Source organism: Ictidomys tridecemlineatus, chromosome 6, assembly GCF_052094955.1.
Source record: "Ictidomys tridecemlineatus isolate mIctTri1 chromosome 6, mIctTri1.hap1, whole genome shotgun sequence".
Classification (NCBI taxonomy): Eukaryota; Metazoa; Chordata; class Mammalia; order Rodentia; family Sciuridae; genus Ictidomys; species Ictidomys tridecemlineatus.
This window is the reverse complement of record NC_135482.1, coordinates 117,779,336-117,805,549: the sequence shown is the minus strand read 5'-3', so window position 1 is coordinate 117,805,549 and position 26,214 is coordinate 117,779,336. Positions and strand designations below refer to the sequence as shown.

At 35.0% G+C, this 26,214-nt stretch overlaps 3 protein-coding genes across 55 annotated transcripts in view; 1 reads left to right on the top strand and 2 right to left on the bottom strand.

Moving 5' to 3' along the window:
- Positions 1-7,199, top strand: part of LOC110597375 (ankyrin repeat domain-containing protein 26) — a 28,152-nt gene extending 20,953 nt beyond the window's left edge. For 3 of the 4 annotated variants that reach the window (XM_078015586.1, XM_078015584.1, XM_078015587.1), the window contains 2 exons: positions 202-326; positions 1,714-2,425. In XM_078015586.1, coding sequence (XP_077871712.1) covers positions 202-326; positions 1,714-1,981 — 393 coding nt within the window. In that variant the 3' untranslated portion in view covers positions 1,982-2,425. Of the gene's footprint in view, positions 1-201; positions 327-1,713; positions 2,426-4,328; positions 4,376-5,457 lie in introns of those variants that run through there. The other variant, XM_078015585.1, reaches the window with a different exon arrangement.
- Positions 7,200-7,704: 505 nt separating this feature from the next.
- On the bottom strand, positions 7,705-18,279 carry LOC144365004 (phospholipid-transporting ATPase IB-like). 2 transcript variants are annotated; one of them, XM_078015639.1, is made up of 8 exons: positions 18,201-18,279; positions 16,451-16,481; positions 15,643-15,739; positions 15,206-15,266; positions 14,096-14,201; positions 13,426-13,508; positions 11,835-11,884; positions 7,705-11,383 (listed from the first exon to the last, which is right to left on the bottom strand). In XM_078015639.1, the coding sequence occupies exons 1-8, from the start codon at positions 18,240-18,242 to the stop codon at positions 11,311-11,313; spliced, it is 543 nt and encodes a 180-aa protein (XP_077871765.1). In that variant the 5' UTR covers positions 18,243-18,279; the 3' UTR covers positions 7,705-11,310. The 2 variants fall into 2 exon arrangements, with proteins under 2 accessions (XP_077871765.1, XP_077871766.1); XM_078015640.1 differs by lacking the exons at positions 15,643-15,739; positions 18,201-18,279 and having other exon boundaries at positions 16,451-16,574.
- LOC120888398 (phospholipid-transporting ATPase IB-like) overlaps positions 13,101-26,214 on the bottom strand; it is a 151,352-nt gene continuing 138,238 nt past the window's right edge. For 43 of the 49 annotated variants that reach the window (XM_078015594.1, XM_078015602.1, XM_078015588.1 and 40 more), the window contains one exon: positions 13,101-25,363. In XM_078015594.1, the coding sequence (XP_077871720.1) occupies positions 25,285-25,363 (79 nt within the window). In that variant the 3' untranslated portion in view covers positions 13,101-25,284. The remainder of the gene's footprint in view (positions 25,364-26,214) is intronic. The other 6 variants (XM_078015632.1, XM_078015631.1, XM_078015633.1 and 3 more) reach the window with 3 other exon arrangements.

The window sequence follows — 26,214 nt, the reverse complement described above, 5'->3', positions numbered from 1 at the left end:
GATTCTAAATTAAAGTAACAAAATATACAAATAATTATTTTGATAATAATTATTTTTAAAAACATGTCATTTACACCTGGAGTACCTAGCACATGTGAGGCACAGGGTTCAATCCTCAGCACCATATAAAATTACAATAAAGATATTGTGTTCATCTACTATAAAAATATTTCTTAAATATGTTCTTTCAATTTTCTTTAGACATTTGATAGAGCTTCAAATGAAAATAATAAGGTTTCATTAATGAAGTTGATGCAATTCAGAATTGAAACGCTAGAATCTCAAGTGTCTGAAATTAAAAATGAAATTTCTGATAAAACACCAAGGTAAGAATATAATGAACTCTGTGTAGAAGAACACAAAATCCAGAAGTATGTCCACATGTACACCAACAGAAAATAGCTTAATCTCCTTAATTTGTCTCCAATGCATAACTTTAGTGAGAAAGGAAAATGAGATTAGTAGGATGCAAAATCTAATCAGACAATACAATTTTCAGAAGCAATTTTATTAAATGAACTTACTTTTGAAATATTGGTCAAGGAAGTTTATATCCCTCACACTTTTTTGTGTCTGTATGGCTTTCTCTCCTATTTTCTATTTCTACCAGACTTTCACCTCAGCACTTTTGAAGCTTTATAATTCCGACAGTTACATTGTGACCAAGTTACTTACAGGCCTTTCTTTACATAGAATAGTAAAAAATTTAATTATTGATTGAAAGTGTTCAACTTAAACCCTAAGTATACTGGATTGCTAGTTCTACTGTCTTAGCACATTCTGATACTCGGTAAATTAACCATTTTTTATTGTGACACTTGATTTTACCCCAGATGTTACCTAGAGACAAAATGACCTTTGCAGTGTTTCCTCTCTACATAAAGTCTACTTTTGATACAGGGAGAGAATACCACAGGGCTCAAAGGAAGTTTACTTTGCAATGTGGTTAAAAATAATTCCATGGTCAGTGTTGGGGGGCAATTAACATGAGAATTGACAGGTCCCACCTCTGATATCTCAGTAACAAAATTATGAGCTGATTGCCTTGAATTCTTAATCATCAACTCAGCTATCTTGTTTTGCCCCTGTGGTTGTTGCTGTGAAATATTTCTCAGTGCTCAATGCTTGATTTCTCCAGGTGATAGTTAGAATATGTAGATGGTGAGAGCAAATGCTTGAAAATCTCTTTAAGGGATGGTTTTTAAATTCTTCAGTTGGTCTAATAATACAAGTATTTCTAGTTTAGCTTCACTCTTATTTTCGAGTTGTATATGTTTAAGGAGTACATGATGCTTTAATACAATTTAGCAGAGTGAAATGTCTTTGTAGTCAAATAAACTAAGGTATCCATCATCTCACACGGTTACTGTTTAAATACCAGTATTTCTAATGGTGTCCTCAAGAAACCCTGAAGGAGAGCCTTTCAAGAAGGCAGAAGTGTTACCCTTTAAGTCACACATCTCTGCCTGCCATTACTCTCCACATGTATTGTTTGAATTTCTTGTTAGGAGGCCCCAAGAAATATGGATATATCTTCAGAACTCTTTAAAACCTATAATTATATGTCCTACTTTATTTTGATGGATTTTCAATGTTAAGATTCTTTTCACTGAGAAATTCTATTTATTCCTATGGCATTTTTTTAATGCAAGTGGTTTTAGAGGGGAAAAAAAAAAAGAAATACCAAGAATTTGCCTTTTGAAATCCTCACAGAATCAGTAGGAGGCTTCCAGAGTTTAGTACCAGATTCCCAGTGAGAACACGGAGAGGTTGTATACCCTGTGTTCACTGTGGGAGGCCAGTCCCAGGGTGTCCTTGTGTCAGACTTAAAAGGGACAACTGGGTACACAACAGAAGTTTTAACCTGGGAGGAAACATAGCAGGTGCTACTTCCAACCCACAGCCTTCATGTCAAACCCTTGAGGACTATCTGGCTGAGGTGAGTTATGCTTTGTTTATCTTTTGGGTTTCAGATTTCTGATTTGTCTTGTTTTGACTTTGTTGAAATACTGAGTTGTTTAGTTGACTTATGAATATTAACTGAAGGTCATGATAATCTATAACTATAATGAATTACAAACAGATTTTCAATTTTTGTAAAGTATCTGGAGGTCATATTTTTAAAAGACACTTGTTAACTTTATTCAAGTTAAATGATATTTTTAACTGTCCTTTAACTTAAAGTAGATTTTTTGATTAAATTGAATATTTGAAATGAATAAACCTTGGTTTAGAGCTCTGAAGGAGTTTTCATGATCTTCTTAACTCACAGAAAAATAGTGCATGAAGGTCTATGTTAAATCAAGCCTCAATTTGATGTTTTCTTTTGCCTTTGCATTCTAGTGAAATCAAGAGAAGAGCAAATCTAAGATTTATAAAAATCCATGTAGTAAAAGGTACTGAAATGGGGAACAAATTACTTAACTTTTAGTACGTAATTTTAAGATCCTAGATAGCTGATATTTTTTTGTCCATCAGCTTGTTGGCTTACATGAATATTTTTCTGAAAAAAAAAAAAAACCTGAAAGGCCCAGGATTGAAGTCTCTCTCAACCATGAAATTGGAACATTATGCACCAAAAAAAATTGTGAAATATTTCTGTAAATTGTTAAAGATGATATAAATACAAGATGTCTCATTCGTTCATACCAGAAAATATCAGGCAGTGTATCATTTAATAAGACATTGATGAATGAATGTTTAAATGGAGACACAATGCAAAGGAATATTTTTGGGGGAGGGGAATATTTTCCATTAATTTTTCTGGGAGAAAGACATGTTGATTTTTTAGTGCTTATAAATAGGTTGAAGAATACTTGAAAGTTACTCTAGTACTTCCTCTAGATATCCTTGCAGAGCATTAGTTTGCCAATGCCGGCAGACTTTAACAGGAGTAAAAAAGCACTGTTCTATCAAGATGCAAAGTCAGGTCTCTGTCATCCCTGCAGAATGCCTTCAATGGGGAAGGGAGGAGAGGAAAAGGAAAGATACTGAGGAAGAAGGTTGATCAAATTATTTTATCTGCATGGTTTACTATGTCATTATACATTCCACTAATATCTATGACTATAATTCACCCAAAGTTACTATTCAAGTCATTTCATTTTGAAAATGAGAAGACAAGCCTGAGAACCATGTCAGTCCAATTACTTACCTTCACATTTAAACTATATAAGGCTTTGGACATCACAGTATTTTTACCACTTCAAAGTACTTAGTATGTTCAGTATTCTCTTACTTTTTGAACCTTGTTTGAGGAATCAGTAAGAGAATAGAATGTTTTTATGAAGAACAGTCTAGATGGGGTACAGTTTGAAGCTTTTCCACATGTTTGTAAACACATAAGTGTAATTAGCAAAATGTTTCAAAAACTTTGGTCCCAAATCCAGGGAAGAAATCAGTTACAGTTAAACAGCTACATATTGTTTACAAATCTGGAAAGTCACAAATCAAAGAAACATAAGTTTAAACTGGCTCTAAGTAATATTTATACTGCTTGTGCGTGTGTGTGTGTGAGTGTGTGTGTGTGTGTGTGTGTGTGTGTGTGTGTGTTTATAGTGATTGAACTCAGGGATGCTCTACCCCACCCCCAGCAACATCCCTACTCCTTTATAATTTTTGTTTTGTGGCTGGCCTCAAACTTGCCATCCTCCTGCTTCAGCCTCCTGGGTCACTGGGAATTACAGGCATGTGCCATATAGCACGTGGCATTATTCTGTCTCTCAATAGAATTTTCTGGAATCTTTGTGTACCATGTTAATAAAAGATGTTTAGTCATATTCCACATAACAATATTTTGAAACTTTGACCAGATTTTCACATGAGGCTATGATAATACTTCTTTCTTCACATATGTATTTAATTTAATGGGCTGAAAATTTGATAGCATTGAGAAGATGTTAAAAGTTTAATTTTCTGAAAGTATATAATGGAAAATTTATTTTAAGAAAAATGACATTGAAGTGAAAAATTTGATAAGAAGTTTCTAAAGAGCAGAGATTTGCTAAGAATCACACTCTATTGCCATCTAAAAATAGGAGTCGAATTGTTGCCCTTTAGTTAGCTAAAGCAGCACCATCTGAAATGACTTACATTTAATAGACCAGTGTGGACTCGGAAGTTTAACAGCATTGTACATACATATTCTCTATATAAACTTAAAATAAGTGGACTTTTATTTTGTTTGTGTGATTATTTTAAGCCATCTACAACTTAGTTCTAGTCCCTTAAAGTTCTTTTGAAAAAGCTACATTTTCTAAGTAATGTATCACATTCATGATAATCTCTGTTTAAACTAAGCAATGTAAATAATAATTGCCTTATTTCAGATGAATGAGAAGTTGGCCAGAGGCCTTATCTAGAAAAGCTAATGCAGGTATGTTGCCAAACTATGGTTGAATTTGGATTTATTAGTGGATTTCTGAAAAACAAAATACACAGCAGATGGCATGGCTTTCCTTGGATTGGTGAATAAATTTCTATGTGAATTCAATTGTTTTTCTTAAAAACAAACATCAAATGAAAATTTTGGAAGAAAAATACCAATAAAGAATAAACTCATTTATCATTTACTCACATTCATGGCCTGTAAGGCTCAGACTCTCTGTACATACCTTTTTCTGGATTGACTTTCTTTTTCACTTCTGCCACCACTATGAAAACAAAGACATCACACACTTCTATCTGGTTGTGGCCAAAACCCAGACTCATCTAGGAACACTTTGGTCAAGCATTTCAAATGCCCTGACATTGACTTTGTCATTTGTTTTGCTCTCAAGAAAAGTTCCAGCTTCCCTAGAAAGGAATTCAGATATCCAAACCAATTGAATGCTCATCAGGTCCTTCAGCTTATCTCTTGCACACACCCTACTCTGCCCCTCTGCTCTAGCTTCAAGTCATGCTGTGATACTTGTATTCCTCACCTCTCACTCTTTGCAGGCACCTCTTCTCTCTCTCTGTCATACTTCCTTTTTATCCTTAAGGTGTCACCTCAACCCAAAACCTATACTATTGACCTAAAATGGGGACAGAAGTCACTTCTGTGTTCCAATAGTATACCCTTGTTTTATACTTCTCATAGCACCCACCACTCTAAGGAAGTATCCTGTCCTTGTGTTTTTAAACTTGGGGGCCTGATTGGTGAGGGTCTGATTGGTGACAAGATGAAGATGATGATGGCTTTCATCATCTTCATCTTGTCACTCAGAGCTTGCCAAATACTTTAACATAAGGCTGTTGAATTCCTGAATGCAGGGTGGAAAACCTGAAGTTCTGATCCTCAGCCACATTGATAATTCAGTGTGCAACTCTGGGCAAATTATATTTCAGAGTTACCTTGTAGTCATGCACACATGGTTTTCACTATATTAACATGGAAAAGTTATTAAGTTTTTGTTTAGTTAACTATGAAGTGTTTGAGATGAAGAATATAATTATTTTTCTTTCTAATTGCTACAGAATTTGTTCTTGACCCACTAGAACTTCTGCCTTAAGATCTACTGATAAGCCAAGAAAAGATCTACTTTGGGAAGCATCACAAGAATACACAGAAGTTTTAAAGGGAAAATATTTGATATTAATGATAGCATCATATCTGTCAGACCATTTGCATTTTAATTGTTTCCCACTAAATGTGTGATGTGCAAAATTTATTGAAGGAAAATATGTTTGTCACATAGATATGTGAGGGAATTCATACAATATTTGAAATTTCTTTGCATGTATCACTAAATTCAAAGTACAAGTGTGAACTAGTATCTCAGATATTAATGTCATCAAACTGTCTAAATGCCAGATATTTAAAAGGCACCTAAACAATCAAGGGATCAATATTACCTCCATGTATCCAAATATAATATTAATGATGAATTATTTGTATGATACAAATTGTATCACCACATATGGACCTAGAGATTTAGACAGACAGCATTTTGGTGGGCCAGTACTACTTTAAAGTATTACAATTATTATACTGTCATCAAACGTACATACTTTTAATGGTTTATGCATTAACTTATATCCCTTTCCTAGTGAGAAACAAAATGCGCTAAGGCTTTTCACATTTTCTCTTTGTTCATTTATACAATTTTGATGTTTTGTAAATACTCTTAATATTCAAGAAAAGTTCCAGGCTCTAGTATAAGAAACATTTCCACCCTGAACCATTTGGAATTAAATTGCTGACATACACCACCATTCATGATTACTTTAGTATTTCCTACAATCCAGAATATGCTACAAAAACACAATACAGCTTTCGTAAATGATACATTAATACTAATACATTCTATTATAATATATTCTACCATCATCAGATTCTTTCCAGTTTTGCTACTTTCCTAATAATGTGCTTCATAACAACAGTATACCATTCAGATTCATGAAATGTACCCAATTGTCGCATTTTGTTGACTCCTTCAGGTCAAACATTCCTCAGTCTCTTCCTTGACCTTCATGATTGTGAATCTGATAAGGAAGAATGCTCATATAATGTGCCTCAGATATACTCTTCTGTATTTTTATGTCTGGAACCAGATTACATGTTATTTGGCAAGAGTACTGCAGAAATGCTTCTGTGACTTTCTCTTTGAAGCCCATTACTGACGATGTTAGCATTGATCACTAAAGGTGGTGCCTTTGGGGTTTCTGTTCTGTAATGTTGCCTTTACTCTTTGTAGTTATTTAGCATTTTATATGAAGATAATTTGAGACTGTTACATATATCCCTATGCCTCATCCAACTTTCCCTTTATTCAATTAATAGTATCTATATAGATCTATGGCTTATTTTATTGAGTGTAATGTTACTTATTGATTTTAAAATTTTATGTTTCTCTTAGAAATATTCTATTTTGATAATTTCAAACTTCTTAGATGTTTTGTAATGTTAGTACAAAGAATTCTTAGAAAACATTCCCAAAATGTTAACATTTTACTAGCTTTGCTTTAACCCGTGTCCTCTTGTCTTTCTAGATAAATATAAGTATATAACAAAGATAATTTTCTCTCAACCATTTGTGAGTTGGATACATGATACCTCTTTATGACAAAATGCTTGTATTTCCTAAAAACAAAATTACCTTATGTAACTATAGCATAAATACCAAAATCAAATTGTGTTAAATGCTAATATGTAATCTACAAAACTTATTCATAATTTGCTAATTATTTCAACAATGCCCTTTATAACCAAAATAAAACCTAGCTTGGGGCTGTTTTTAAAATCCATGATTCATTGTGTCCAGTGGTCCTGTTTCTTTAGTCTCCTCTAGTCTGGGACAGTTCCTGAGTCTTGCTGTGCTTCTAACTTGTTGCTGACTTTTAAGTTGTTGAATGGTACATGTCAGTTTTGTAGCTTTGTCTTCAGTTTGGGATCAGGTGATATTGCCTCATGACTGGGTGCAGGATGTGCCATTGGCAGGAAAGTCATTTTTATGATACTGAGTTCTTCCAATGCAGTAGATTTCAGCTGCCCTGACAGACACTCCTGGCTTGACATGGAGGAAGTCCACAGACTAAGAACTGGGTAAACAGCCTCTAGGAAGGGCAGGCTTTCCCTAAGACCTAGAGTTAACCTCCAGCCAAGAGTGAGCAAAACTGGGGACCTCAGGCACACAGATATGACCTTTTTTTTTTTTTTAAGAAAGAAGTTGTTATTTAAATATAAAAATTGGGTTTCATATTTAAAAAGGTTTCATACATGTGTTTTGTTACAATCACATTTTAATTAACTTTTTCAGTAGAATGCATTACAATTCTTATTACACACATACAGCACAACTTTTCATATCTCTCACCAATTCATGTCTTTATACATGTACTTTGGGTAATAATGTCCATCACATTCCACCATCATTTCTAACCCTATGCCTCCTTGCTTCCTTTCCTACCCCTCTGCCCTATCTAGAGTTCGTCTATTCCTCCCATGCTACCTCTCCATATCCTACTATGAATCAGCCTTCTTATATCAGGGAAAACATTCATTCAGCACTTGATTTTTTGAGATTGGCTAAGTGGCTAACTTCACTTACATTAACTTCTCTAACTCCATCCATTTACCTGCAAATGCTATGGATTTTTTCTCTTTTATTGTTGAGTAATATTCCAAACTGTATCTTCACCAGGGTGAAGAGAGCTGGTGAGAGAATCAAAACAGACCCCTGCTTTGCTTGCTTCAACCTCATCTGCTGTTTTATCTTCCTCTTTTCCTTTTTCCTTCCTCCACTGTTTAGCTATCTCCTTGCTGCCCAACCAACTTTGAAAAACAGCAAAGATTAAAAAAAAAATTAAAAAGCTCTTGAAAGCAGTGTTCTGACAGTTGTCAGGAGGGATAGAATTTTTTTAAGGTCCATCCCAAGCAAGAAGCATGAAAGTGAGGACAATCTCCAATCAACTTGCCTGGAAGTTACGCAGAAGTTAAAGATGAAGATTACCTCAAGCTGGGCTAGACTCAAGTACAATACACCTCTCCTTCCCTTGCACCCTAAAACTCCTATCCTGCTTTGTGAGAGGAGTTACTTGATCTTCAAGTTTTTTCTGATATACACCCGTTAATAAGATTTAAAAAAAAAGAGAGAGAATTTTTAATATTTATTTTTAGTTTTCGGCGGACACAACATCTTTGTTTGTATGTGGTGCTGAGGATCGAACCTGGGCCACATGCATGCCAGGCGAGTGCACTACTGCTTGAGCCACATCCCCAGCCCCAAAGTAAGATTTTAACTTTCATTTGACTGCACTGCCTTTCCTTGACAGTATGCATATGGAAAAGGACATCATAATTCAGTGTGAGGTGCCAGACAGTGGTGGGGGCAGCATGTTGTGGGGCATCAGAGCTTGAGTTGAGTATACAAGGCATCCTTGCAGAATCTAGAGTTAGGGATCTTATTTGTGATTTAGAAATCTGGAGACTACAAAAGTAAGGGATTTTATATGTTGTTTTGATGCCTCTCCTAGCATCTAAACAGTGCCTGGCACCTAAAAGACTCAGATGATGCTAAGTGTTATGTGATAAATGAATTGATGAATAAATAAATCACCTGAAAGATGGTTGAGAGCATAATCATACAAGGACATCATTCATTCTATCATAGATGATATTTTTAAATAGTGAAAGCTTTTTGTTTTATAAGGCCAGAAGTTATTGCACATGATGAGAGAGCTCTGTTGTTCCATGAATGTTAACCCTCATTATACAAATCTTATTCTAAAAAAATACTTAGCACCACAACAATAAGACAAAAGCCAAGACAAGACACATTCCAGACACCTTGAGAGTTAAATGGGAACCTGGTAATAATTATCCTATTTATAAAAAATACATAACATGGAAAATGTAAGCAGTGGGGAAAGACTTCCTCTTTTAAGCAGTATTGTATTCTTTAATGTTTTAATGGACAAAATAATATTTACCTAAAATATTTTTAAAATGTAAAACAATAATACAATGATTCTTTGACATTGAATATTATTATTTTCATGATCCAGCTTTTAAATATTAAATACACTTTTGAATGATGAATAGGTGATAAAAGAAATTAAGGGAGAAATTTAAAAATTCTTAGATTCAAATGATGATAGTGATACAACATATTAGAACCTCTGGGACACTATAAAGGCAGTTCTAAGAGGACAGTTTATATGTGTATGTTCCTACATAAGAAAATCAGAAAGATCCCAAATGAAAAACCTAAAGATGCATCTCCATGAAAAAGGATAATAAACCAATTCCAAAACCAGTAGGAAGAAGGAAATAGTATCAGAGCAGAGATCAATCAAATTGAGAATAAAAAAATACAGAAGACCAATGAAACAAGAGTTGGTTCTTTGAAAAGATAAACAATATTGATAAGCCCATAACCATACTAACCAAAAGAAGGAGAGAGAAAACACAAATTAATAAAATTAGAGATGAAAAAGGAGGGATTACCAGTTACAGAATCCAGTGGATCATTAGGAAATATTTTGAAAACTTAAACTCCAATAAGCTGGAAAACCTAGAATAAACAGATACATTTCTGGACAAATACAATCTATGAAAACTGAACCAAAAAGACAGAGAAAACCTAAAGAAACCAACAACTAGCAATAAATGGGAGAAAATCTTTGCTAGCTACTCTTCTGACAGAGAAATAATATCTAGAATATACAAAGAATTCAAAAAACTTAACAGTAGTCAGAATGGCAATGATCAAGACCACAAACAACAACAAATGCTGGTGAGGTTGTGGGAAGAAAGGAACACTCAGATATTTTTGATGGGACTGTGAACTAGCCCAACCACTCTAGAAAGCAATATGGAGATTCCTCATAAAAAAATAGGAATGCATCGAATATACGACCCTACTACCCCACTCCTGGGTATTTTCTCAAAACATCTAAAAATCAGTGTACTACACTGACACAGCCACATCCATGTTTACAGCAGAAAAATTCATAATAGCTAAATTATGAATGCCCACTAACAGATGAATGGATTAAGAAATTGTGTATAAATACACAAGAGAGTTCTACTCAACCATTAAAAAGAATGAAATTGTGGCATTAGCCAGTGTATGGATGGAAATGGAGAATATCATGCTAGGAGAAATTAGCCAAACTCAGAAATATTTTCTCTCATATGCAGAAGCTAGAGTAAAAGAAGTGAAAGGATGAGAGAAGGATAAAAGAGCATAAATAACCAACTATAAATTAATAGGTCAATGAAAGGAAGTCTAGTAGAGGAAAGACAATGGGGGAGGGGAGGGAAAATGGGAAGGAAAAAGAGGGGGATCATGAAGTAAAATCGATTTCCGTGTATGTATGAGTTTGTCGGGATGAACCTGACTACTATTTATAACTATAAAGCTCCAATACTAATTAAAAAAGGATATATAAAGCAAATTTCAAAAATGTCACATTTCAAAAAAAATGTTAAAAGAAGTACAAATATTTAAGCCATGGAGTTAATATACTATAATTAATCAAAGTTATGGAAAGTCAAAATAAAAATAAAAAAAGATTTTGGAAAAAGCTCTCAAGGTGTGTGTGAGGGGAAGTTGATGACAACTTTGCCAGGTCTTAAAAACTTGTTAAATTTCTTTTGGTTTTTTAAAAATGTCATTAGGAAACAAGTCTTTAAAAATATGATATAAACAGAATCATCCAACTTTGAGAAGAGTTAATGAGTAACTTCATCATTTCCTTTCCTAAATTTTCAGTTTCTACATTAGAATGCTCAAAGAGTTCAAGAGATATGATTTCATAAGTCTTGCAGAAAAGTTCAATAAAATTAGTATTAGCATCACCATCCTCACAATGTACTCTGGGGAATTAGCTGTTGGTGCTAGAACAACAACCCACTGAAGTGTAAGAAGCAGGAAGGACTTGAATGCACATCACTGCCCTTTAAAAAGAAAAAAAAAAAAGAATTAATTTACTGACTACATTTAAAGAAACATGTTGGGTTTTTGAAAATAATTTCCAACATCCATCCTTACACTAATTATTCACTGAGTATTTCCTGGACAGCAGACCCTACAGAAGGTGATCATTGCCCTTGGGAGCTATTGTCTAGTCAGTGAGATGGTAAAATTATAACAGATCCAAAATCGCAATTCTGACCTTGGCAGTGCTATCAAAGGGAGGTATTTGACTCTGTACACAACTTACTAAGGGGAATTTGGCCTAATGAGTTCTTTGCAAAAACCAAGAACTGAGCTAAGATTTCCACATAGAGGCTAACAAGACTTTCATGATTCTGTTTTGAAATTTTGATTCACATTACCAAATCTCAATTGGAAAAGTTGTGGAAACTGACTTTGAAAATACATAAACTGTATGAGAAGAGAGCTTACCTAGAGAACTCCAGAATGTTAAGGATTTCAAAAGTGTGTGTTTCTGTCATCTACAGGAAGATTAAAAAAAAATTCTTAGAGGAAAAACGCATTCATTTTATAAAATAATCCACAGCCCCAGTCACAAATGTTTTACTCTCCAAATACACATCTTTTTCAAAATATAAATTTTCTTGCAATTCTAATGAGATGACAATGTCCTCCTCTGGTAAGAGCATTGTTTGCAACATGGAAAGTATTACCATGAATGTTTCTAAGGACACCAAATTAGGACAAAAGCACCTCATTTTTCAATCTAAAATTAGCACTAGTATAAACATTTTAATACTTTCTAGAGTGCAGGGACACACATACACACGTAGTATAAGAGACAATCATCAGACAATAATGGAAAAATAAATCTTTTCAATAAATTGCAAAGAGCAAATTAATTTGAAGAGATGGACAACAGTAAGAGGTGATAGGATATATATAAAGGTCTATAGCAATGATGCTTTCTTTTCTAAGTTTTTCAGTTACAGTCTCTTGAGTTCTAATAGCTAAGATCAATTTATCTTTGAATCTACCAATTCCCAGCATCATCAATAAGGCAGTGATGTGTGGCAGAATTTCAAATAATTTCAGAGTTGTCCGTGTGCCAGGTACTCTAGATATAATGATTAATTAATTTTTTACCAAAGTTGCAAACACCCCTAACCATCCCATTATCACTAGGGGAAAAATCAGCATGTCGGCTACCATGTTTGCATTATTTCAATTTTCTCCCACAATATCAAAGACTTTTGGTGAATAATTATCAAACAGAAAAATTATATATATATATATATATATATATATATATATATATACAGAAAAAGTATATAAATGTATATATATACACAAAAAAATGAAAAATCAATATACTAACAGAATTCACAAAAATATTTAAACAATGTGAATTTCACATAGAAAATCATAGTACATGTCTCAAAGTTATGAAGATTTTAACTCTTTGGAATAACGCACTTAAATTGTGTACTTTCTATGTGCCAGACACTAATCCCAATTACTCTCTATGTATTAACTCATCTAATCTTCACAAACTCTGCGTAAATGCACAATAATAAAACAAGATAAACTTAGAGAAGTGAAAGAAGGTCCCTGAGGACAATGTTTGGAAAGGGGTGAGATAAAGAGGGAATCCCAGAACCTTCAGGGTTCCTACTCTGAACCATGGTACACCTGTGTCACGACCCCCTTGCCCGCAAGGAAGACGCGACTCAGGAATCTTCTTTCAGCAGTTTATTCAGGCCCTTGACATTTTTCTAATAATTCTTCTAATCCCCGGAATAATACTCGGATGCCCCTCCCAGCCTTAATAAAGCACCGCGAACCCCAATGCGAAGCTGCCACGTGGACCCTTCTCACAAGGTGCTAGAGAACGACACGCCAACTCTCTCTGATAAGGAGTTGTCCTTCACAGACCACAGCGGAGCCAGCGCCATCATGTAATGGTGACCACAGTCCGCAGGAATGGCTCACCACACACCTGTACTTCTATTGAAAATCAGGAGTCTGTAAAACATTCAAAAGTATTCAGTGTCCTACTCACAACTTCTATGGTGACAGAATAAGGTGTTCTTGTGGTGAAAACAAAGCCAAGTTTTTTTGCTCCTTTCACTAAAGCAGCTTCATCTGTCAATAAATAGTCCATATTAATAGGCATCAAGCAATATTCATACCAAATTTAATTTAATACAGATTTGCATTCTGCAATACTAAAATACTTTGACATATTTTAAAGTTGACTTTTTTGATCCAAGTGTATTTATCTGTCCTTCTACGTACTAGTGCTCATGAAGAAGAAATCTGGTTAAATAGGGCCTTTTTCTGGATTAAGATGAATTTACCCAGCTAACAGCACTACTACACATAATGATTTTGCTTGTTCTCAATGACATTCACAGTACCCTCATAAAATATTGCAGGGCCTTAAATTCACCTCTGTTTTATTCCTGGTTGTGACCAAAACACTGCTCAGCTCTCCAGGCCCAAGAGCCCATCTTGGCCTCTTTACAACAATCTTTGAAATGAGAGACAAGGAGCCCCAGGGTTGTAGAATGGCTCTGAGCTGCTCTGCTCTGTGTATCCCCACTAGTGAGAATCTCAGGGAAAGAAAGAGGTAGGAATAATGGATATCAGCAGCAGCAGCAACTTCTCCTGAAGCCTCATTACCCACTAGGCACAATGAGGTGCACACTTTCTTTGCACATGACACCTACCTGGGGAGGAAGCCTGGTAGAGTATATCATTTCCACATCTCTCAGGAATAACTGTATGGCACATACATAAGAGGGTAAGGAATTCCTTAATGTATTCTGATGAGGGCTAGAAAAAGATGCAGAGATAATGAGTCTCCTAAATGCCAGCAATGTGGGAATTATACAGAATCTGCAATTTTGTACCCACTGAGGTATGGTGCCTGAGGTTTAAACCTCAGGAACACACAAGCCAGGCTCCAGCCAAGAAACTTATCATGGATTCAAAAAGTGTTTGTGGGTGGCTACCAAGTCAGGGACAGTAGAGGAGGCTAGGGAGACATCAGAACGGCCCTGCCCTCTTAGACCTTCTGTCCTCCTGGGGGAGATAGAATTTCTCCAAGCTGGAGGGAAAAAAACAGGGCTTGTGACAGAAAAAGAGGAGTCTATTTCAGATAGGTGGCCAGGGAATCTAAGGAGACAGTTAAATTAATATCCAAACAAAAAAGGTTTATTCACTGTTTGTAGAGTTGTCACTTGTGGTGGCCTGTACCTGACATAGGACACAGCAAGTTCAGAGGACCTGAAGCAGAAAGCAGCTTTGTGTGATTGTGGTGCCTCTAGACAAGTGTGACCTTTAGCACCTTGAGCAAAAGACGGTGCCAAAAAATGAGGTTGGAGAGAAGACCACGGTTATGAGTTTGGATTTTATCCTTAGTGCAGTGCCAGTACTCAGAGGGTATTTAAGCAAAGAACAAACAGGTATGGATGTATGCTTTAAAAGATCACTTTGTTTATAGAAGATCAAGATTTCAAATCTAGTATATCAGTATGTTGGAATAATGAAGATATTGATGGAATGCAATACAATGAAGATAGTTGAAAAATAGATAACTACATAGTAAAAGGTTTTGTATGATGTTTAAATGCACACACAATAAAGTCAGTGTTTAGCTCATTATATTGGTGCAAAAAATTCCTTTGCACCAGAAATTCTTGGTTGGTGGATCATTTTTTTCCAAGACTTTCTTCTACTGGGTTCAGAAAATTATATTTCTTTTAGGAAATTACATGTAAGTTTTAAAGTTATACAGCATTATCATGTCCATTTTGAAGGGAAAATAGCAGACTTACATGACCATCCTCAAAGTTCTCCAATAATTTAGGGTCATTAAATTCACAGAAAGATGCTCGACTATGAGGAAGAATACAGAAGATTACTTCTGACCAGGAGTCCCTAATGGCACCAGCCAATACTCAAAAGGAGAAGGATCCACACAGAGTCTATAGAGCTGTAGTAAATATCTAATTCAGTAAAATGATACATCTTCCCAGACATCAAGTGCAAAATGGCATTAGAAATACCTACACTTGTACTGAAAACTGTATGCAAGTTGAGCATCCCTAATTAAAAAATCTATAATCTGAAATTCTATAAAATCCAAAATTTTTTGACAACCAATGTGATAAAACAAATGGAAAATTCCAAACCATGAAACCTTTCTTCATGAACAAAATTATCAAAAATATTGCACAAAAATTACAATTAAGCCTGTCATGGTGGCACACACCTGTAATGCCAGCAATTTAGGTGGCTGAGGCAGGAGGATTGCAACTTTGAGGCCAGCTTCAACAATTTAGTGAGGCCTGAAGCAATTATGCAAGAACCTGTCTCAAAATAAAAAATAAAAAGGGCTTGTGATGTAGCTCAGTGTTTAAGTGCCCCTGGGTTAAATCCCCAGTACTGGAAAAAATATATATAGTTAAGAGGATTAATTTCTAGTGTTTTATTTCCATAGTAGGATGACAATAGCTAACAATCATTTATTGTATATTTCAAAATAGCTAAAAGAATATTTTGAACATTCTGAGCACACATCCACAAAATAAATGAAATGATGGTTATATAAATTACTTTGATTTGATCAATGTACATTGTACACAGGTATGAAAATATCACACTATACCCCATAAACATGTATAATTATTATGTGTCAATTGAAATCTAAAAATCTGTACAAAATCACCTTCAGGCTATGTGTATTAAGTTGTATATAGATATCTCATTACATATACTCAAATACTGAAAAACATTCAAAATCCCAAACATTCCTGGTCCCAAGCATTTCAGGAAAGGGATACTCAATCTGTTAGTTAAAAATAATTTGAATCAAAGTAACTTCAAAAGCAGTAAATTAAAGGATAAATTCTAAGTTTTCTGAATATGATATGGGAGAGATCTACCCAGGGAGCTTTCTGGAAGCTGCCATTTGAGGTCTGGACAAGAGGAAGGTGATACAAATCAATACTCTAGTATTCATAAAAGTTGACTTCAGGGAAAAGGAACAAAGGCAAAGTAGGAAAGAAAAATGTTCATACCTGAGGTTTTCGTTACCATCATCAGTACTGTCTGAATGATTTTTAAGAGAAAATGAAGGAAGAAATACACATGTTACAAGATTATCAATATAAAACTCTTCAAAACTTCCAATCATGTATAAAAGCAAATATAAACCATATTTTTAAACAACCACAAGCTTTCATTCAGGCTCTATTAAGTTTCAATATCATTCAGATACAACTATACAATTAGAAATTCAGATAAGTCTTAGAATAAATAAAAGCTAACTCATTTTAAGAAATAAATGATAGGAAGAAAATAGTGGGTAACAGCCTCCTGCATAATTCATGCCCCCTGCTTGGATATACACAATGGAATATTACTCAGCATTAAAAGAGAATAAAAGCATGGCATTTGCAAATAAATGGATGGAGCTGGAGAAGATCATGCTAAGTGAAGTAAGCCAATCCCAAAAAACCAAAGGCCAAATGTTTTCTCCAATAAGTGTATGCTGATCCATTAATGGGGGTAGGGAGGGAGCATGGGAGAAAAGGAGGAGCTTTGATTAGGGCAAAGGGGAGGGAGGGGAAGGGGGAGGATATGGCGTAGGAAAGATGGTGGAATGAGATGGACATCATTACCCTAGGTAACATGTATGAAGATACGAATGGTGTGACTCTACTTTTTTATAACCAGAGATATGAAAAACTGTGCTCCACTTGTGTACTATGAATCCAAATGCATTCTGCTGTCATGTATAACAAATTAGAACAAATAAATTAAAAAATTAAAAAAATAGTTGTTGAGCTGCTGGAAGATGAATTGGATCCCGAAAAAGAAAAAATGGTCAGCAGAAGTGGAGGAATATTGTGAGTTTTTGTTTGTTTTGTTATTTGTTTCTGTTTTGGGTTTTTTTGTCATTTTCCTGTTTGTTTTAGAAAAATCACAGTTTTTTGGTTTTTTTAAGTGGAGTATTCTACAACAATTCAGGGCATGCCTGGCTGCTTAGTGGGGGAGGGGAAACCCCTTTTCAGGGTGCGGAAGGCAAAATGGCAGAGGGAGGGAGGGGACCATACAGATCACAAGAATTTTTTACATCACCGTCATATAGATACGCTGTTTGAACACAAAGGAGATTTAAATGCAGTGCAACAAACTGGGGTGACTCAGGATCAGAGCTGCTGGAGAAAAATGAGAGAGCTGGGACCAGGATCCATCTTAAAAGGGCAAAATTCTACACAGAAGAAGAGCAGGGATCACCACACTCTTTTGTGTTATAACTTTTTCTACGCTGTTTTCAACATCTGCAAGATCCAACGTAGACTCCATGAGTCTCCATCTTTTTTTTTTTCTTTCTTTTTTTCTTCTTTCTCACTAGAAAGGTAGGTTCCCAGCCCAAAAATCAGTCCAGGAACAGGTCTGTGGAACAGCCCTACTGGGAGTTCTGACTAAGAGGCTGAATCATTGGATGGCCTGGTGCCAGACAATTCCTATCGGAGCCACATTTGCTACTCGGGCCTCTCAGGCAGACAGCAAGAGCTGCTGTCAAGCCAGGGCTGCAGGCATGCACCTGAAACCATTCATAGTGTGGGATTTTTAGAACTGCCTTCCATGGGATATCTACTACAGCTATGGAGTTTAATAGTCCAGCCCAGGCAATACACTGCAGCCAATCTCCTAGGACTGACCCTTGGAGACTCTCAGACCCATTCTAATGCCCTGTAGCAATAAAGAAAAGCAAGCTCCAATTGTAGGGGTTAACAAGGTCTTATCAGCAAGTGAGCACACCTGCTGGGATTCACAGACTCTCTGGGTCACCCAAGGTCCCATCTTTTCTCCAGTTGATGGCAGGGGGCTCTCATTTAAACTGGGCAGGTGGATCTTTCAGACCAGCAGAACCACTAGCACCAAAAAGAGAAGGAATAGTTATATTTCAGTTAGTCCCTGGGACAAGGTGTTTACTCAGAACACAAACTTCTCTTCCACTCTGGGAAAGAGCAGGCAACAAGGTTGAAGACACTCAAAAGTTTCCATCCAACAATCCTACCGGCTTTTAGATGATCCATTAAAGCTCTGTAACCACATAAGCTCATACCAAAGGCAGACAAATGGACACCAGCAGAGAAAAATGCAAGAACTTGAGTGCAGGGAAGCCTTTGAATCAAAAGTCTGATGTAGAAAGATCTAATAATCTAAGATCTAATAATAAACATACAGGTGAGTCACTCTGAGGTTCCACTATAACCTTCTATGTCTACAGACAGTCCAAACCAGGAGGTCTCACTAAGAACTATCTTTATCTCAGAAACATCAGCAAGGAATAAATTTTGATTCCTTGCTGTTAGTCTTTATTAGACTGGTATCATTTTATGTATTAATTTAATGGATTCCCTGACTCTATTGGAAATTGTATTACTTAATCCATAATCTTATGCATTTTTATTGATAATGTAATAATGTGTTAATTGGACAGATCCATACTACCAGGATTTTTTTTGTTGGTTTGTTTATTTTTTGTACCAGGGTTTGAACCCAGGGGCACTTAACCACTGTGCTACATCCCCAGCCCTTTTTAATTTTTGAGCCAGGATCTTACTAAGTTGCTTAGGGCCTCACTAAGTTGCTGAGGCTGGCATTGAACTCACCATCCTCCTGCCTTAGCTTCTGGGGTCACTGGGATTACAGGTGTGAGCAACAGCGCCTGGTTGTTTTTTATTTTTAATTATACTCTACTCATTTTTTCTTTTTCTCTCCTTTCTATTACCTCTCTTGCCTACCCTCTTTCCCCACTTCTTTTTCTTTTTTTAAAATTTATTCTGCTGTTGTTACATGATAATTGATTGTATTTTGCTTAATTTTGGCACAAGGCCTCTGAGCTGCATCCCCAAATTTCTTTGCTTTTAGTGTTGAGAAATATTCCATTCAAGGAGAGTTTTCCTAGGTAGCTGGAATGGTCCTTTGCCTTGTAATCAAACTGCCTTGGCCCTCTGGACAGCTAGGGTTCCAGAGGGGTGTCTTGACCCATGGCTTTTTTTTTTTTTTTAATTTATGTAAAATTTTGTACTAATTGGACCTATTCATTTTGTTTCTCTTCTTACTCACTTCAACATTTATCTTATACTGTCACCCTTTCTTTTCTCTCTCATTACTTCTCCATTTTTTGCCTCTATCCTTGTACTTTCCATACCTGACTTATTTTCAAATTTTGTATTTTTTTGTTCATGTATATGAATGTATGTTATTTTTATTTTTTGAGGGTGTGTTGGGATGGGTTCTGCTTTTGGGTCAGGTTTTTCTTCAGTTGGTTTAGTTCTTTAGTTTTTCTGTTTTTGTCTTGTTTTAGTTTTTTTATTCTTTATATTTTTGAATTTACTTATTTTGTATACTGCTTTGTTCTCTATATTCTAGTTTTCCTTTTTTGTCAGGTTAACATCAGTGATTTGGGGTGTTTACTTTTTAATGGGAGGTTGCTTGTCATTATTTTTTCTGGGTAATGTATTAATTAAATTTATATAATACATTTTACATCTGTTTTCTACACTGACGGCCTCTCTTTCTTCATCTACTCACATTTTAATGTTCTGCCTTTCTTCCTTCCCCCTTCCTATTATTTTTCTCTGTTTCTCCTTTCTTTTTCCTTTTATCCAGTCCCTTTTTTTCCTCTTTCATTTTCATGCCCTATGTAGTGTAATAACAATTCCATTTATTTAATAAAATTCTTTCAACCTATTAACATACTATCCCCCATCCTCCCACTTTAGATGTAGTGGAGTTATAGAAAACTCTTTAACAAGTTTAAAGACTTAGTAGTAGATGATTTGCTCTTTTGTATTTGCAATTACAGGCAATAGTAAGCTCCCCATATGTGTGGAAAGTGATGGATCAAAATACTGAAAACATATTGACTGGATTCTTAGAACACCCAGTAAAGTGAAAGCAGTCTACTGGAGAATATTCCATTCAAGGAGAGTGGCAAATCTCAACACAGAAATACAGAAAACATGGGAAAGCAAGGAAATAAAATGCCTCCAAAAGTCTATAACCCCCAAACAACTGAATCATCATTGAAATGAATGAAATGCCAAAGAATTTTAAAATTTGGTGAATAGAATGATAAGGAAAAAGAAGATTCAAGAAATGAACTAAGGGATAATATAGTTTATCATATGGAAAATCATTTCAATAAAGACATAGATAGTCTGAAATAAGACAAATAGGTATGCTAAAAATAAAATAATAAATCAAATTAGATTAGATCATACAGGGGACAGATTTTCGGGCCTCAAAGGAAAGGTATATAATCTTTAAAATTTGGCAATAAAAGTGATAAGAGATCATGAGGAGGATATTCAGGATTAGACAGCATGAACAGATCAAATATGAGAATCACTAGCACTGAGGAAGGAAGCAAGATCTAACTAAGGGTGTGCAAAGCCTTTTCGGTGGAATAATTTCTGGAAAGATTCCAAATCTTGGAAATGACATGGCTTTGGAAACCCCAAATAGACAAAATCAAAAATAATCCTAAGACACATTATAATTAAAATGTCTAATATAAAAAACAAGAAGAGAATTTTAAAAGCTTCAAAAAGAAAACAGCATGTTTTAGTCAGCTTTTTCACTGTTTTAAGCAAAAAGCCTGACAAGAACAATTAAAGGAGCAAAAGTTTATTTGGGAGCTCACAGTTTCAGAGGTCTCAGTGCATAAATGACTAATTCCATTGCTCTGGACTCAAGGCAAGGCAAAACATCATGGTGGAAGAGTGTGGTAGAGGAAAGTGGCTCAGGATATCACACCAGGAAGACTCCACTTGCCAAGAACAAAATATATATGCTAATGTCATGCCCCCAGTGACCTACCTCCTCCACTCACACCCTACCTGTTTTCAGTTACTAATCAGTTAATCCCTAGCAGGGGATTAATTCACTGATTTGATTAACCTTCATGACTCAATCATTTCATCTCTAAACACTCTTGCATTGTCACACACATGAACTTTTGGGGGGACACCTCATATGTAAACCATAACACAGTAGGTTGCATTTAGAGGCAAACAATGGGAATTAGCACTGATTTCTTGGCCCAGATTTTAAAAGCCAGGAGAGTTTGAATAACATATCACAAGTTTTTGAAAGATAATGATTGCCAACCAAGACTGCTTTATTCAGTAAAGCTATCCTTTGGATTTGATGAAATAACGACCTTTCATGAAAGCAGAAAATAAAAGAATTCATGACTACTAAATCAACTTTACAGCAAATATACATTTCATGCAAAGGAAATGCAAAACTAACTCAAAGAAAGCAAATAAGTGAATCTTAGTAGAAGAAGAGCTTAGTAAAGGGAAGCTTGAATAAAACATTTAAATAAAGATGACAAGAGGTAATAATCACCTCTCTATAACAACTGAATGTAAATGACCTCAAGTCTTTAATTAAAGACATAGATTGACAGAAGAGATTAAAAAACAGGACTAAACCATATTTTGAGAGACTCACCTGCCAGGCAAAGACACCCACAGGATGAAGGTGAAAGGTTAAAGAAAGATATACCATGCAAATAGAGACTAAAAACAAGTGAGACTCTCATATCTGACAAAGTAGACTTAAAGTTAAAATTAATCAGAAGAGACAAGGAAGTTTGTTCCATCCAACAAAAGAATATAAGGATTGTAAATATTCATGTCCCAAATGCTGGTGCATCTACATACACACACACACACACACACACACACACACACACACACACACAAGCACGCACACAAAATTACTATCAATCAACTGGACCTAACAAACATCTATAAAATATTTCACTGAAATGAATTTACTTCATCTCAGCATCAAATGGAATCTGCATCAAATGGGGCCCATGTCTTAGGACACAAAACAACATTTAGCAAATAGAAAAAATAGAGATAATTCTTGCACTTTATCAGATCATAATGGAATTAAATTAGAAATTGATATCAAAATAAAAAACAGAAACAATTTTAACACATGGAGATTGAGTGATACACATATGAATGAGGAATGGATTGGAGAAAAAAATCAGGGCAGAAACAAAGTTCTTGGAAACAAACAAGAACAGATATACAACATAGCAAAATCTCTGGGACAATATGAAGGCAGTTCTAAAAGGAAAGTTGAATCACTACACTAAAAAAAAAAAAAAAAAAAAATCTTACAATAATAATCTGTCATTACACCTCCAAGCCCCAGGAAAGGAAGAAAACACTAATTCCAAAATCAGTAGTAAACAAGAAATAATTAGACTCAAAGCTGAAATAAATAAAATTGAAAATAAAAAACAATATAAAGGAACAATGCAACAGAGTTGGTTCTTTGAAAGCAAGATTGATAAATCCAAAAGAAAGAGAAGATCCAAATCAAAGTTACTGACACTTTTGATATCCAGAGCATCATTACAAACTGTTTTGAGAATTCATACTCCAATAAACTGGAAAATCTATATGATATTGACAAATGTTTAGAAACATATGACTGACCCAAATTAAAACATGCAGGTATAGAAAACATAAACAGACTCATATCAAGCAATGATATTGAAACAATGTTTTAGCCAGATTTTCATCACTGTGAACAACAGACCTGACAAGAACAACATAGAGGAGGAAAGCTTATTTAGGGCTCACAGTTTCAGAGGTCTCAGTTCTTGTTCCAAGGTGAGGCAGAACTTCAAAGCAGAAGAACATGTGAGAAGAAAGCAGCTGAAAACATGGCAATACAGAAGCAAAGAAAGACCTCTGCTCTCTAAGGACAAAATGTAAACCCCAAAGCCACACCTTGTCTCTTCCAGCCACACCCTACATGCCTATAGTTATTTCCCTATTAATCCATAGCAATGGATTAATGCACTGGTTAGGTTAAAGCTCTCATAACCCAATCATTTCACCTCTAAACTTTCTTTTTTTAATTTTTTTTTATTTGTAGATGGACACAATACCTTTGTTTTATTTTTATATGGTGCTAAGGATCAAATCAGTACCTTCCACATGCAAAGCGAGCACTGTACCACTAAGCTACAACCCCAGCCCTCACCTCTTAAGCTTTCTTGCATTATCTTACACATGATCTTTGGGGAGACACATCATATCTAAACCATAGAAAACAGCAACAAATAAAAGCCCAGGACCAGATGGATTCTCAACTGAGTTCTACCAAACCTTCAAAGAAGAACTAACAACAATCCTCCTCAAATTATTTCATGAAATAGGAAGGGAGGGGACATTCCCAAATTTATTCTATGAAGCCAGCATCACCCTGATACCAAAACCAGACAGACACATAAGAAAGAAAGCTAAAGATCAACATCTCTGATGAACATAGACACAAAATTCCTTCATAAAATATTGGCAAACTGCATTCAAAAACACATTAAGCACAAAGTACACCATGACCAACTGAGTTTTATCACGAGGATGCAAGATTGTTTTAATATACAGAAATAAATAAATGTAATTAATCACATAAACAGAATTAAGAACAAAAACACAAGATCATCTCAATAATGCAGAAAAAGACTTTGACAAAATCCAGCACCCATTTATGTTTAAAATGCTGGAGAAACCAGAGATAGAAGAAACTTTCTCAACCTTATAAAGGCTATATGAAAAAACCAAGGCCAACATCATACTGAATGGAGAAATAAATGAAAATATTTCCTCTAAATTCAAGAAAAAGACAAGAATGTTCATTCTCACCACTTCTATTCGATATTTTTAAAGCTCTAGCCAGAGCAATCAGGTAAGAAAAGAAAATTAAAGGGATGTAAATATGAAAAGAAGAAGCTAAATTATCTGTTTGCTGATGACATGATCCTATTCCTAGAACCACCCCCCCCCGAAAAAAAACCCACCAGAAGACTTCTGTTGCTGACAAACAAATTCACCAAAGTAGCAGGATACAAGATCAGTATACAAAAATGATAGCTTTCTTATACTCCAGTGAATCTGTTGAAAAACAAATCAAGAAAACTTCTGCATTCACAATATTCTCAAAAAGTAATACTTGAGAATAAATCTAACTAAAGAGGTGAAAGACCTCTACAATGAAAACTATAGAAAACCAAAGAAAGAAATTGTTTAAGACCTTTGAAGATGGAAATACCTCCTATATTCTTGGGTATTCAGAATTAATAATATCAGAATGATCATACTACCAAAATGTTACACAGATTTAACACAATCCTCATCAAAACATCAGTGACAGTCAGACGTGGTGGCTCATGCCTGTAATCCCGGTGGCTGGGGAGGGGGTGGGCTGAGACAGGAGGATCACAAGTTCAAAGGTAGCCTCAGCAAAAGCAAGGCACTAAGCAACTCAGTGAAATCCTATCTCTAAATAAAATACAAAATAGGACTGGGGGCGTGGCTCAGTGGTTCAGTGCCCCTGAGTTCAATCTCTGGTACCAAACAAACAAACAAACAAAACACCAATGACATTCTTCAAATAACCAGAAAAAATAATCCCAAAATTCATATGGATGAATAACAAATTATATATATCTCAGATTAGCCAAAGCAATGCTGAGTAAGAACAGCAATGCTGAAGACATCAAAATACCAGATCTCTTTTGTGACTAGAGCTGTGGTTACAAAAATAGCATTGTATTGGCATCAAAACAGGCATGAAGACCAATGGAATAGAATTGAAGACATAGAGACATATCCACATAGACACAGGAAAGACAAGAGTGCAAAAAAAAAAAAAAACATGCTGGAGAAAGAAAATGACCTTTTAAACAAATGATGCCAGGAAAACTGGATATCCATGTGTAGAAGAATGGAACTGTAGATCTCTTGTTTCTTACCTTGCACAAAAATCAGTTCAAAGAGGATCCAAGACCTAACAATTAGACTAGAAATAATGAAACTGCTAGAAGAAAATATAAGGTAGGCACTCCACATACAGGAACTTTCTTAATAAGACTCCTAAAGCACAAGAAATAAAACCAAGAATCAACAAGTGGAATAGCTTCAAATTAAAAAGTTTTTGAATAGTGAACGAAACATGAGTGTGAAGAAACAGCCTACAGAATGGAATAACATGAGTGTGAAGAAACAGCCTACAGAATGGAATAAATTTTCCCCCAACAGAAGATTAATATTCAGAATATATATATAGAATATATACAGAATATATATAAAATATATACAGAACTCAAAAAAACTTAGCACAAAAAAGCACCAAGTAGCCCATTCAAAAACAATAGGCGAACTAAAAAGACATTTCTTCAAAGAAGAAATAAATATATTTTATAATATACAAATATATAATATATACAATGTAATATGTATAACATAAATATACAAATATATTTCAAAATGTTGAACATGTCTATCAATCAGGGAAATACCATATCAAAACCATACTGAGATTTTATTTTACCTCAGTTAAAATGGTAGTCATCAAAAATATAAATAATAAATGCTAGTAAGGATGTAGGGAAAAAATACACTCATACATTTTTGGTGGAACCACAAATTATATAACCACTTTGGAAAGCAATATGGAGATTCCTCAAAAAAACTATGAATGGAACCACCATATGACCCATCTATCCCACTCCTTGTTATTATTCCAAAAGAAACAAAATCAGTACAATATATACAACAAATTTTATAGTAGCACAGTTCACAATAGCCAAATTTTTGGAACCAACCCAGAGCCCATCAATAGACAAATGGATAACGAAAATGTCTATATGCACAATGGAGTTTTAGTCATCCATAAAGAAGAATGAAATCATGTCACTTGCTGGTAGAATGGACCTAGAGAATAT

Bases quoted from the DNA above. Each gene is read 5' to 3' on its own strand.
- LOC144365004 (XM_078015639.1), bottom strand. From the start codon at position 18,242: ATGGGACCTTGGGTGACCCAGAGAGTCTGTGAATCCCAGCAG. The intron at 14,202-15,205 runs GTAAGTCTGCTA...ATCTTTTTCTAG, and splicing joins AGAACTTTGAGGATGGTCAT to CCCTCATCAGAATACATTAA. The intron at 13,509-14,095 runs GTAGGTGTCATG...ATTTATTGACAG, and splicing joins CTACCAGGCTTCCTCCCCAG to ATGAAGCTGCTTTAGTGAAA.